At 38.2% G+C, this 13,554-nt stretch overlaps 1 protein-coding gene across 1 annotated transcript; it reads right to left on the bottom strand.

Moving 5' to 3' along the window:
* Positions 1-4,295: 4,295 nt before the first annotated feature.
* On the bottom strand, positions 4,296-12,709 carry creb3l3a (cAMP responsive element binding protein 3-like 3a). Its single transcript, XM_044130142.1, has 10 exons — positions 12,440-12,709; positions 12,005-12,121; positions 11,580-11,820; positions 10,797-10,930; positions 9,852-9,962; positions 9,664-9,770; positions 8,297-8,365; positions 7,991-8,075; positions 7,630-7,723; positions 4,296-6,217 (listed from the first exon to the last, which is right to left on the bottom strand). The coding sequence occupies exons 1-10, from the start codon at positions 12,467-12,469 to the stop codon at positions 5,901-5,903; spliced, it is 1,305 nt and encodes a 434-aa protein (XP_043986077.1). The 5' UTR covers positions 12,470-12,709; the 3' UTR covers positions 4,296-5,900.
* Positions 12,710-13,554: the final 845 nt, after the last annotated feature.

Below are 13,554 nucleotides of genomic sequence, written 5' to 3'. Positions count from 1 at the left end.
ACCATGCTAAACCATTTGAACCAAGTTAGTCGACTCTACCAAAGGGAATTGTTCGTAAACCTTTGATTTTTCAGAAGCTATAAATAAATCTCTGCTTTTTCTGGCATTTGCCAACGAAAAACATGTATGAGAAATTTTAACTAACAGAGTTTTTCATTACACAGTGAGAACAATTTCAACTTTGATTTTTTTTAAAACTCTACTTGTCTACCTATTATCACCTGTAAAGATGTTCATTTTGTCTTAAAGTGCAGACAGATTTCATGTTTCTAGTCCGGTCTATAGCTCACCAAGATCATGTGCAATCAGGACTTCTGTCCCCTAAGATTTGTAGAATAAATGGTTCACAAACTGTCTACACATTTCTGATGATGGTTTTCAGTTGCTGTTGAAACAGATCCACTGAAAACACAGGCAATGTGAAAACTTAACTCGATGTAACAATATTCTATTATGTTGTCACAATGACTTTTCGCATTTGAATGTTACAAATTTCTTACTATTAAAATAAACGTATATCACCTTACAATAAAAAAATTGACTACCTAAATAATATCCTCTATTAATGTGATATGTTGTACAATTTTGAAAATTGTGTTCTTAGAACTGTAGTTTTTACATCCTGACATCATGCCTATTTTTGTTATAGCGTAACATTTGTCCACCTTACAACATTATAGCTTTGATGAAGGTGCAGTTAAGTAGTTGTGTGTCAGAGCTGACTTAAGTTTTATTTCACAGCTGGACTGAGCCTGTAGATTATCAGTAGATAATCATCCAAGCATTGAGAAGGAACATAAAACACACGTGGCTATGCAGGCGTAACAATGGCCCGTCTGAGGTGGGAGCATTTCTCAGTGAACAGCTTCAGGCCTCAAAGACGCTCTATTGATATAAACGCCACCACCTGAAGTTTGGGTGTAGGGTAGAACAACGTTGGCCATAAATTACCCCAAATAAATGAGGCTTCTCAATGTTGACAGTAGATCTTCCTCTGAAATCTTTGTATTGTCTATTTTAGTGCTGCTTATGCATGCAATGAGCTCCCTCAGCCCAATGTGCAATCAAGCATTCTTCACAGAGCTTCATTAAGAAACGCTTTTGATCCTTTACTCTTTTTTTTATGTGAAATATAAATGTGAGTTAAGATTAATTTGCATGCCCGAATGTGAAACTGTTAGTGGATCCGATCCTCTTCTCTTGGCCAATTAAATAGATGGTAGAATAAGTTTAAATTTAAAATGTTTCAGACTCCTGGAAAAGGAAAAGTTTACAAAAAAATGCGGTTTCATCTCCTTTTTCCTCTCTTTACAGCATAAATAATAATTTGGTAAATATAAAAGTTTCTTTGTCCTCCCAAAAAATCCCAGTCTATTTCAGAGCTGCACCACGACAACAAAAAAGTCAATTTGAAGATAAAAAAAAAAAAAAAAAAAAAAAATGATTAGGGGTCGCTTTGATTGGCATTGGGGCGACCCCAACGTTCACTCGTGACTATCCGATCTCAGCGGGGTGCCTCTCTGCTACCCTGAACTATCACTAATCAAAGAGATGGTTCAGGGTCCTGATTAGAAAAGCAACTGGAGGAGAGACATTCACCCTGATTAAAGACCAAGCAGGGAAGACTAAAGCAAAAGAGGGACAGCCAAGAGAGAGAGAACCAGTCAGCAAGCACAATAATTGCTTATCACTTCTCATCACTGTGGTTAAAACTGAAGTAGTTTTTACTGTGAGAATAGTCAGCGGAATAGAAGAACCATTTGTTTGAATGGCATCTGAGGCAACGTGGTGTTGAATGTTAGCAAAAAAAATAGATATGACAATGGAGGAAGGTATGAAAACGTTAAGATGATTCATCGGTCACACTTTAAACCAAAGTGCCCGACTGACTTACTGACGCTTACATGTCAATGACACCTGCAACATGAAGAATAACAAGAAGAGAGAAATAATCACAAGATGACGTTTTCCTAATCCACATGGACGGACTGAGAACCTATTTGAACTTGTAAGAGGAGCAAAGTGTTTAAGACAGAGGAAAAAAAAAGAAAAGGTTATTTGCTCTGGTGATGTGATTCATCGTCTCTTTCAAATTAGAGAAATAGGAAACACAATTCAGACCTTTTTATTGGGCCCATTGTTTCACAGAATTAAGAACCACCTCTTTAAATTATGTGGATGAGATGCATCACAACTGCGTATTGACAGAAAACAGGTTTCTTATTGTCTTGGTTGAAAATTGTTTCAAGGCTATGAAATAAGTAATCGATAATCTCTCAATTTTTGTCAATTGGTTCAGCTTGGTGAAGTTACACGCAGCTCACTCTTTTATTTCTTTAAATATGTGTCACGACACCAATTACACGCTACATTATCGCAGGAAAAACACCAGAGATTTCCCGGTAAATGTGCCAGGAATTGAATCCAGACATGCTCTGCAGTTGCGGTTTCTGGCTTCCCAGCAGGAGACTCACTGCTGGAGGTTTGTTCTGACAACAGGAAATATTCACTCCTGGCTCTTGGGTAACACGCACGGCGGCAGGACATGGTGCACAGAGTCTGTTTTGGAAATCAAAGTGTTTTGTTTGTTGTATGTCTGGAATAGCTGATGAGACTCCCTGTCTGTTTGTCATAATGAATATTTTTGTGGTGTATATGAACGCATCTGCAATGCTAACAAGTGGGTGGAAAGGAAGTATATGCTTAGGTTAGAAGTAAAGAAGTGCAATTAGCACACATGTTTAGGTTTTTTTTGGGTTGTTTTCTAGAGTTATTACCAGGTAACTACAACATATTGGGGTTTATTTACTTCTGGCATAACACTTCAACAGAAGATTATGTTTTTATAAAGCATTCGTTCTAAGCTCTTACTGTGTGTTTACATTTGCTTCTCTGCTAGAATGTGAATTTTTGCCCTAATCAAAATTTTTTTTCTGTCTCTTAACTGGTTTTCTTAGTATTATCCTTTAATCGACTATCTTATCAATACTGACCAGTTCTCTGGATCCTGAGAATCGGATGTGATCCGTGGTTGACAAAGTGTTGTTTACGATAAAGAGGGGAGCTAATTACCTTGCTAATTATCCTGATCTTGAGCAGGTTAAGCCCAAACCATATTGAGCCAGCTGATCTACTTCCTGTGCTGACGACAGAAATTGTTTGGTTTATTTAGCACCGTCTTTCTTCTTATCACTCTTCCAGAGGCCTAAGTTGTGATTGTTGTACACTCAGAGATTCTTCCACCTGAGCTGCGAATCTCTGCAGCCTCTCCAGAGTTTCCCTTTGCTTCTCTGATTTACTTTTTTTTCTCTTACCTGACCAGTCAGTTTCAGCCTGGCCATGGCCTTCCTAATGTGCTTGGTTCTAATCTTGTTGCACTGCTCCATCTGGGCTTTCTCACTTTTGATTTCTCCTGTAGAAGTTCAACCAGGCCAGTGAAGTAAAAGTTGTAAACAATGGCATTGATTTTCTGTTTTAGAATTGAAGTCTGCTTGTAGTTTTAGTGGAAGAAATGAACAAAATCGCTCAGTTCTTTTTGGCCACGCTTCCAAATATTGAATTAACATTAACAGCCATGTTCAGATCAGCACTTCTCTCTTCACAGTGGAGGATGTATGTTTACACTGCAGGCAATGTCATAGCTGACACATTACATGCACCACAGGCAAAGTCAGCTATTGGGTAAAATGTAAAACCTCAACAGAGTCTATGCCTCCAGGAAGAAATTGTTTCTCAGCAGCCGAGAGCCCAACCTGCTGTGCGAAGCAAAGTGTCGTTTGGTTTTTGCCAGGCTAAGTCAGTTTAGGTAGAAGGTCGTGTCTTGGTAGGTTTGTAGTTGTGCTGTGCTCTTCTCATTTTCAAATAGCAGACTGAACAGTGTTCACTAAAGTTTTCTACCAAACCTCTGAAGAATTCACAGAACAATTGTATTTCTACTATGACCAAGTTGCACTAGTTTGACTCAGTTTTCTAGCAAGTTGAGCCATTTGCATTGGATGATATTAGGGGTATCAAAGTACAGAAAGTTAAACATGAATGCATGCCTCACTTTCTAGATTTTTCTTTGTAAAAAATGTTGAAATGTTGAGTCATTTTACTTTGACTTTTCACTTTTGTGAAACCTGGTGCTGGTTTATCACATTGAACCACATTGAAATCTGTTAAAAATGAAGGGCATAACACCTTTGCAAGACACTGTATAATGAACAGGTGTTTTATTACCAAGTAGGCAAATACAGTTAATATGGACTTTTTATTTGAATGCTCAACGCTCAGTGACCTCGCTGTCATGACATTTATCAGTAAAATCTAAATTTAGACTCTGATGGGTGTCAAGAAGATCTGAAATGACTTTTTATCCATTTCGTCTTTAGTACAATTCTGTTCTTCTTTGTGTATCATTAAGTCTGTCAACTCCTTTATTTATTAAAATGAAAATGATCAGACTGGATCTACCTGAATTCATTTAATTCAGTAGCATGTGCAGCTTACACAGTGTACAACTTGAGCCACAGATTAAACATGGGCTTGCTCCTTGAAGCTCGGTCAAACCCAGATGCTGAAAATGTCAGTGGGTCATATTGAATTGTGACCAAGGTGAGAGTGAAGGGAAGAACTCTTTCATCCCATCACTGTGTGGTTAGCAAAGACAGGTCAGATTATATGTGGAAGCCCTGGAAACCACCTTCCTCCAAAAAGTAAATATGTCAACATATCACTCAGGGAGTGCAAAGTCTGACTCATTAGATAAGAGGTCGTCTGTCCCACCTTTGGCCCAGTTTTCTGTCCTTCTCTCCCACTCATCCTGTCTGGGTTTGCCCTTTGAGTGATCGCCTGTCTAGAAATAAGATCTTTTAAAGGCAGAACTGAGACTTGACAGAGAGAAATATAGCACCGTATACTCAGAGCGACTTTTAATTAACAAAACAAATTTTCATAAGAGCATTTCAAAACATTCACATTGCTTTTCCGCTTCTAATCTGATGCAAATTCACTTGCAGCTGAAACTAAACTGTTGCTATCTATTTTTTTTAACAAACGGATAACAAAATTGACCCTTAGCTTAAAAAATTAGCCGTTTGAATCAATATTTTACAAAACCACGTGGTTACACTTGTTCATTTACTGAGACGTATTCATGCTGAAGTGTTTAACAAAGACATAAGTGAGCCACATCAATCACATCCGAGTAAGATTAACATCCTCTTTCAAATAAAAAAATAAGACAAATAAAAAAAAAAGCACACACAAAATACAGTGGATATAAAAAGTCTTAGGCACCCTCTTCAAATGTCTTTTTTTTAAGTAAAAGGACGAGACCAATAGAAAAAAAAAATTCAAAACATTTTCAGCAACTAGATTGCTTGAAGGAGACAACCTTCAAACTAATCCTTGAAGCTGAAATCAGAATTTCAGCATTCGTTTTCCATCGGTCCATTGCCTTGGCACATCTTGATGTGGCAATATTAGCCCACTCTACCTTGCAAAGTTTTCTAAATCTATTGAATTGTAGGACTTATTTTGTCCACAATATCTCTTCAACGACCTCACAGCGTTTCTGTCAGGTGCAGCTCCGTGTTTCTGAACCTGACATTTTTACACTAAAGCCATTCATTTCATCCTGGCACCAGAAGGAAACACAGTATTTGGAGCTCTTCATGCTAGCGGTAAAGAAGTAATCCTACAGCATGACGCTACAACTCCCTTGGCTCAAATCAATTCGTCAAAAATGTTTTAGGGGTTTTACGGGTAAGATGACTTTTGAGAACCACTGTATGTTTCAAAGGTAAAACAGGAAGGATCAAAATTAAATTTCCCTGTCTGTGTAAACAAAAGTCCATGATAATTCTCTCCCTTATTATTAGCAGGACTGATTTAATCAGGGCAGATTTGGTCGTTTCTTACATGTCGTCAGCATGTGGTTGTAGCCCAGTGGTGCGATGGGGATTCAGAGTCACAGTAGCAATGTGGCCGGTAATTGGGTCTACATGGAAATGACTGCTTCCATCTTCCTGACTGCTATTCAGAGACACAGAGTCCAAGCCGGGCTGTTCCTGTTTTTCCAGCAGTTTCTTCATCATCTGGTCTGTGTCTTCCAATCCCCGCTCCTCAGGGAAATGCTGGTTCAGTGGGTCTGATTCATCCTCAGTGGGGAAAGACGGGTCGATAACACGCATCACACGGGAAGCCTGGAGGTTCTGCAGGGACCGTGACTGGACTGGAGGAAGAGAAGACAGAGGAAAAAAATAGATAAGGTTAAGCCTCTTTGGAGCTCTGCTTGTTATTCTACTTTTATAACCGTGGACTGTGGTTGACAGGTGTGTGAGCGCGTTTGCCTTGGCGCAGAGTTGCGAGCATGTAAAACGCCCTCCTGAGACATCAAAGACTTTAAAAGTTTTAAGACTTTATAACGTAACAGTTTCTGAAAGCACCATTGAAAAATAAATAAATAATAATAATAATAATAATAATAATAATAATAATAATAATAATAATAATAATAATAATAATAATAATAATAATAATAATAATAATAATAATAATAATAATAATAATAATAATAATAATAATAATAAAATTCCAGGGTGAAAAAGATGGTAAGGAAAATCAAGTCTGATCCTTTTTACCCTGGCCTCTCTTTTGTTAGAGCTCTTTACTCCATGAAATACTGAACTCTATAAGGTCCAGCTGCTGTTACTCTCATTCATCTCAAGCTTTATGCACCAGCAGCGTTATGCACAAAATGCACACACATTTGCCCCCTCATGATTGGCCATGACATCATTTGTTAACTGAACTTAAAACTGTTTTTAACCTGGTCTACTTGAAGTGTACATATCTCATTGTAGCCACATGTAAGATCATTTCCATTAGGATAATATTGAGCAATCTGTCACCTCCAGGACAAGAACTGACTGGCTGCTGTGCACACCCTGCATGGTTTGTCCTCATATTCATGTTTACCGATCCAGTGTACCCTCATCTATGGAAGCTGCAGGTAGTACTTCTAATATTTTTCCTTCTGTAATGGTTTTCATACAGACACTCTCTTATAATGGCCGGATTTGTGAAATCCACGGCTGAACGATGTCTTTGCAACAAGTTCTTTCCACCTCTGCTGTCAATCCCTTCAACTCCTCTAGAGTTACCATGCGGTTTTTGGCCGCTTGTCTGAATAGACTCAAGTCTAGTAAAGCTTGAGTCCTTACTAGACCTGTCTGTTTCTTTTAAATGACTTGTTTCCAGGTTTCTCCAGTACTCTTTGTATTTTCAGATGATGGTTTGAACAGTACAAGGCTAATGCATTTTAGATTTTATTTATGAAGAAAACCTTCCAATGCCAAACGAAGCATAATGTTCCTCCCTCTTCAAAATTGAACAAAGTACATGTAAAATTTATTGAACTTTTTGGTTGTAATGTGCATAAATGTAAGAAAGTTCAGAAGGTATGACTAACTTTGAAAGTTATTGTAAATAGAGCATGCCTTTTTGCTATATACATTTTCAAGTAAACAGCAACATTTACAGACAAAGAGGCAGATTTGAGGCTCTAAGGGTAACACCATTTCCAGCCACAGGTTTAACAATTTCCTCTGCTGTGAATGAAACATGCTGGATTATTAAACTCACTTCTGACTGGATTGAAGTCACTTTGGCTGACCTTTGAATCAGAGAAAGGCTTGAGACTGGGGACCAGGATCAAACAGAAGGACAGCAGAAGCACCTGGAAAGTAAAAAAGGAAAACAAGAGCACAGAGATAGAAAATGATGCTGTTTTTTTTCTGCTGTGGAGAGAATAATACTGTACTTCTTTTCTTTTGTGTGATGTAGCTTTTCAGGAGTGCAAGAGTTCTGTAAGTGGAGACCTATTTCACTATTGTGTGAAAATTGACTTTTGCTTATACGGTGCACTTTCCTTCAAATGGAACAGTTGTTTTTCAGTTCACACGTCTTTGCTATGAACATTTATGCTCATAGAAAAAAGACATACCAGTACACATGTCCCGGTCTGGACTGGCTTGTTGGATGAGTTCATGACCAGAGCTTGCAGCCTGCGGAGCTGCTCCATTAGAGACCTACAGAAAGATGGAAGGAAGAAGGAAACCCAAAGAGAACGGAAAGAGAGAGACAGAGAGAGAGAGAGAAACATAGAGTGAGAGAAAAAAGGTTTCACAGAAAGAGAATGAAAGCAGAAAGAAAAAGTATTTTCAGAGTCAGAGAAATCAAATGTCCTAACAAACTGCAGCAGAAGAAAGGGCTGGAAAACAGAAGTTCAATTTAAAAAAAAAACACTCACATGTTGCATTTTTCCAGCTGGGAAACCTTTCGTTGCAACTCCTGGTTGTGGGCACTGCAAGCAGCCATGCTAGAGGGAAAAATGAACGGAAACAGTATAACAGGTCATTTGGAGAATTTTTTTTTTTTTTTTTTTTTTTTAATCCAGAAGAACTCTGTGTATTTAAATCTAGTCATTAAATCTAGTCATTTTCCATCATAACATTGAGATTTGGAGACATTTTGCTTTCATAAACAATAACCTCACTGGGTTATGGTCAAGTCTTGTATTTTATAAATTGTTCTCGACACTTACAATGGGCCAGCGATGCCTAATAATTTTTAGTGTTTTCCTTAACTGATGAGGATAATAAAAATAAGTTATTTCAATGGTTAGTTTTCATGTTTTCTCCCATTTCCAGTTGTCTGTAAAGAGAAACTGGCTTCTTTGTGTGATATTTATTCCTCAGGCATAACAAGTGTGCCTTCAGTGATTGTGCTTAAAATGATTATTTCCTAGCTTGGGATTTTCTTCCTAACAGAGTAAATGTACACAAATCAAAGGTTAAAAAAAGAAGAAAACAAAACAAATAAAAAAAACATTTTAACATATACTTTTCTAAACTTTTTACACATTTTTACCAATAAGTGTGTGGCAGTGGAACAGATTTAAATTCTTGAAATGAATTCCCTCCATTCTTATAGACAAGGTAGACAGCTGTTGAAATGCTAAATCGCATCCTGATTTAGGATGCATGTTTCAACGTACTGGAGTTTGACTGATGTGCTTTGTCACATCAGTTTGACTGTTCACAGTGAGCTTCGTGAGCTCAAAGCTGATTGATTCGGGAAATATCTGTGAATAATTCTTCAGAAAATGCTAAACAGCAGCTGTCCTCTGATTGTTCTCCGTTTGAATCCTTCAAAGCAACCATCGAAACCTTCTCACCCGACTCGACCTGAACTCTTCAACTTGTAACTTATTGCTCTTTACTTGATATGGTCTGCAGTGAGTTGTAATAAGCCCAAGCCTAGTGTCATGTTTTGCATTTAACTTAGCCTTGAAGTTTGGTGAAGAAGTGCTCCAGAGGTCTAGTTTGACTGTATTAAAGGTTAACACAGAAGTTTTTCCCAGACTAGACATGGGGAGGAAAAAAGTCAGTATCAAACCGAGCTGACGATGATGATGATGATGATGATGATGCAACATTTGTGTTAAGTAAAAACAGAAATAAACAAAATCTTTTAAGACGTTATACAAGAATAATAAAGGAATTATTTAATAATTTCAGAAATGGTATTTTATTTTATCAAGATTAAAAAACGTCAAGCAAAAAAAAAAACTCATCGTCATTCATGTTGTTGCTAGAGTGTAACTCGGCTCCTCACCGGCTCTCCAGCCCATCAATATACTCCTTCTTCTTCTTCCTGCTCTCCTGGGCAGACTGCTTATTACGAATCTTTCTGCGTATTTTCTTCAGAATCCTTTCCTCATACTGATTGACAGAGGACACAATATTTACATTTTCAGGCTTAAGCAGGCTGGACTCAGAGTGAGGTAACTCATAGCAATTTACCTTTGTGAGAGGCAGCTGGGTGGGCAGGGTGACCCCCTCCTTGGCCAAAAGCTTCTTTTCATCGTCGTTGAGAATCAGTTCTTGGATGGACTTTTGGGTTGGCTGCGGGGGCTGATGGCAGTAAAAATGTATAAAAACACAAGGAAAAAAAGTTAGAAATATCACAATTGCTGCTGGATTACATTTCTCCCACCGTCTGCAGAACCTATCCCTCTCGCTAGAGGCCCACAGGAAGTAGTTTAATGAGTGCAGACTATCAGGCCACTTTCATCACCCTCATTTCATGGCCACTTCAAAGCAATTATGATGTGAGAATCTGAGCTGGATTCTGCCACTCTCTCCTTCATCTTATTAAAACGAGGCGGGAAGATGAGATCAATGCGCAGAATGAGCTGAAATCCATTCCTCTGAACACCTTCTAGATTTGCAAACAGGTATTCTGTCTGTGCCGATACTCAGTGATACTAACCAGAAATGAGTGAAATATGCGACGATGGCTTGACAAAACCGTTGCCTCTATAAAAACCTGCTCGGCTGATATTTCATAACAGCAAAAGTTTCCTCAAATAAATGAGGTCGAATCATGAGGGAATTGTCACGTTCATGAGGCTCAAGGGGAGGATCAACCTCCACGCAATGCTAACTTAGATCTTTGGGTTACAACTCCCCTCTGAAAACAGCCCCTGTGTTTGCTGCATATTCAGCAGATCCTTCCAAAAATAGCAACAAAACATTAATAAAAACAGGGATCTAATTTGCATTCCAAAGGCCTTTCTATGGGAAGGATGTGTGTTCCTTGGTTGTTTCTGCCAAAGTACACAATCGTGCAGAAGAAAACCTAAACAAGGTCAGAATCAAACAGCGATTTAACGTCCCCCCGCCCCCCTCTGTACCACATGTACCAACTCCGCTGACTCTGCCAAACAGACCAGGGGCTGCACCTACCGGCTCTGGTGTGCCAGACAGCAGCAGATCCTTGACAGTCAGAGGGAAGCCAGACGACAGCGGTGGTTGATGTGCGTCTGATAGATACTGCGAGATTCTTGCTCTCCCCATTGGAAAGCCGAGCTCCCAGCCATCTGCGCCGGCACAGAGAGGCAAACATTGATCAGACATCAAAGAGACAAGAAAATAAAGCATTAAAAAATGCATAAAAAAAGACCCTGTAGTTTTGTCTTCCTGGGTTAAACAATAAACGACAAATGTATGGACATTGCCAGAAATCCAATTTCAGCCCTTTTAATGGATACTTAAGACTGTTTTAAGTGAGCTGTATTTGGTAATTCACAACTTCCTACGTTAATATAATGCTGCACTATTGTCTGTTTCAACTACAATATGGCTACTTTTTAAATTTTGCTCACATCTACAGTCAGAGCAGCAATTTTTCACCCATGTTTATTTTGCCATCTTGCACAGTGAAGAAGATGTTTAGCAACAAATAAAAACCCTTAATGCTCACTGATAGAGAATTGCAATGTTGCTTTTGATGTTGAGATTATTTAACTGCAATAAAGGAAGGACTCAGTTATCATCATTTATACATCTTTAACAGAGGTGCCGATGAAAATGGACAGTGCCCTCCAAAAAAATTTTTTTAGCTGTCAGTGAGAGGAAATTAATTTACTGAAGATATCTTTCTTGAATTTAGTAATGTATTAGAGACAAAGATTGACAAAAAGACAAAACAAATTGCATAAAATATATCAACGTGAGTTAAAAAATTACTTGGATCAGAGGAAACATTTGCTCCTAGGACTGCTTTGGCTTGCAGTCCTGCTCCAAAACAGTGTGCATCTGGAGGGCTTTCAGGGCGCTGAGGACTATCCATCTGGTCCGATGTAGGGTCCTCACTGATCCCACTGTCGCTAGGCGATGGGGACCACAGAGGCGAGGCTGACACAGAATCACTGCTGCTCAGAAGGGCGTTGAGAAAGTCATCGGCCGCCTGTTCAGCTGGCTGTGGCATCTGTTTGGTAAAAAAAAAACAAAAAAACAACTGCTAGCATTAGGCAGTCCTTGTGGCAACATAACACAGAGAGAGACTAGGCAATGTATTGAAGGCAAAATCTGGGCAGCATATAAAGATGGAAACGTGTTTTTCTTTTTATATTGTAGACAGAGTTAATTAGAGATGTAACAGCCTCACAAACATTTGGCTCCTGAAATGGCATCCTGGGAGGGATGCCATGCTGTCCTATTTCCTCATGACGCAGGATTCCGTCATTTTTATCAAACAGCCAGTCGAGCAGCTCTGAGCAGTCAGCACCCTGCAATTAAACATTTCAGGACATTTTGTCTTGTTTGGCTTTTGTCGTCTTGTATTTATAGAAGCAAAAAAAAAAAATAAATAAATAAAATAAAATAAAAAAAGTAATAATGGATGTATTATTCCACAGCTGTGTACGTTTATCTATGAATCTCTTTGATTAAATTATTTGATAGATATTACTTAGAAAACTGAAGATGTTTTTCAGTTTTAGGTTAAAGTTCGATCTCCCTTCAAGCTTGAGCTATCCTTTGTGGGCTATTCCAATTTCCTCCTTAACAACAAACAAATGTAGTACAAAAACAATATGTCTGCATACCTGCTCTGGGTAGTACTCCGTGGATTCCATGTTTGGGTGAAATCTCCAAAACTACAGAATCCCAGTCAAAATATCCACACTTCTTCGCTGCTTTTGCTTAAGTCCAAGCTTTCTGTTCCTCTAAAGATTCCCCACTGCATTTCTCAGCTCCTCTGCGTAGGTCCAGAGTTCAAACTCCAACACAACACACCCAGCTGACTGGCCAGTTTTGTCGTCATTGGACACACAAAGAGATATCAGCAATCTAATTTGCAGCGCAGAGTACACAACTCATTAACTTAACAAGCTGGTCTGTCTGGAGCCTGAGGATATGAAATCACCAGTAAGAGGAGATACACCAGAGAGAGCAAAGTCTGGAGTTTCCTTTTTTTTTCTTTGATACTGTATTGACACAATAGGCTCTGACCTTAGGTCCAGATTTGTAACACAATAAGCACATGACAAGTGGGTTCCTTTGAAATCTAGCAAACCAAAATAAATAATGATTAGAAAGGTTTGGTTGAATACAATTTACAGTTTTATCAATACTATACTTGTGTCTTAGCAAATAATTACCTGGTGAAAGCAAGTTTGGCTGAGCGTACTTGTGTTTAACAACAGCTGAGATGCAAATGAAAATTGGAGCAATTAGTTTGCTATATTATCATGCTTTATCGGGTTTAAAATTTCAAGAAAGTAGTTTTATTCCATTTGAAATAATTATTTTTCATCACTTCATTTTCAGGTAGGTGTTTATTTTTACTCTCTTACCTTAGTTTAATACAAATTCCATTATGTATTTATTTGGGTATTTGTTGTAACTGTCAGACAAAATAATAATAAAAAAAATACATATTTTGCTTTCCTTCAGCATAGCGGGAAAAATGAACCATGCTAACTTAATTATCATAGTTTGTTTTGTTATTAAAATTCATAATAGCAGAGGGCAATGAAATAAATTAATTAGACTAAATGTTAAGTTGCTGTGGAACGTAATTGTCTTACAGCGTTGTGAATAAAAACTAAATCACACAGACATGCACAATGTCTTCACTACTTAAAGTGCTTCAAGCATTTTATCAGACTGAATGTAGTGGTCAATCTACATTATCCCTGGTGCGCTGCTAAAAAATATA

Source organism: Gambusia affinis, linkage group LG10, assembly GCF_019740435.1.
Source record: "Gambusia affinis linkage group LG10, SWU_Gaff_1.0, whole genome shotgun sequence".
In the NCBI taxonomy this organism is placed as follows: domain Eukaryota; kingdom Metazoa; phylum Chordata; class Actinopteri; order Cyprinodontiformes; family Poeciliidae; genus Gambusia; species Gambusia affinis.
This window is presented reverse-complemented; position numbering and strand designations above follow the sequence as displayed.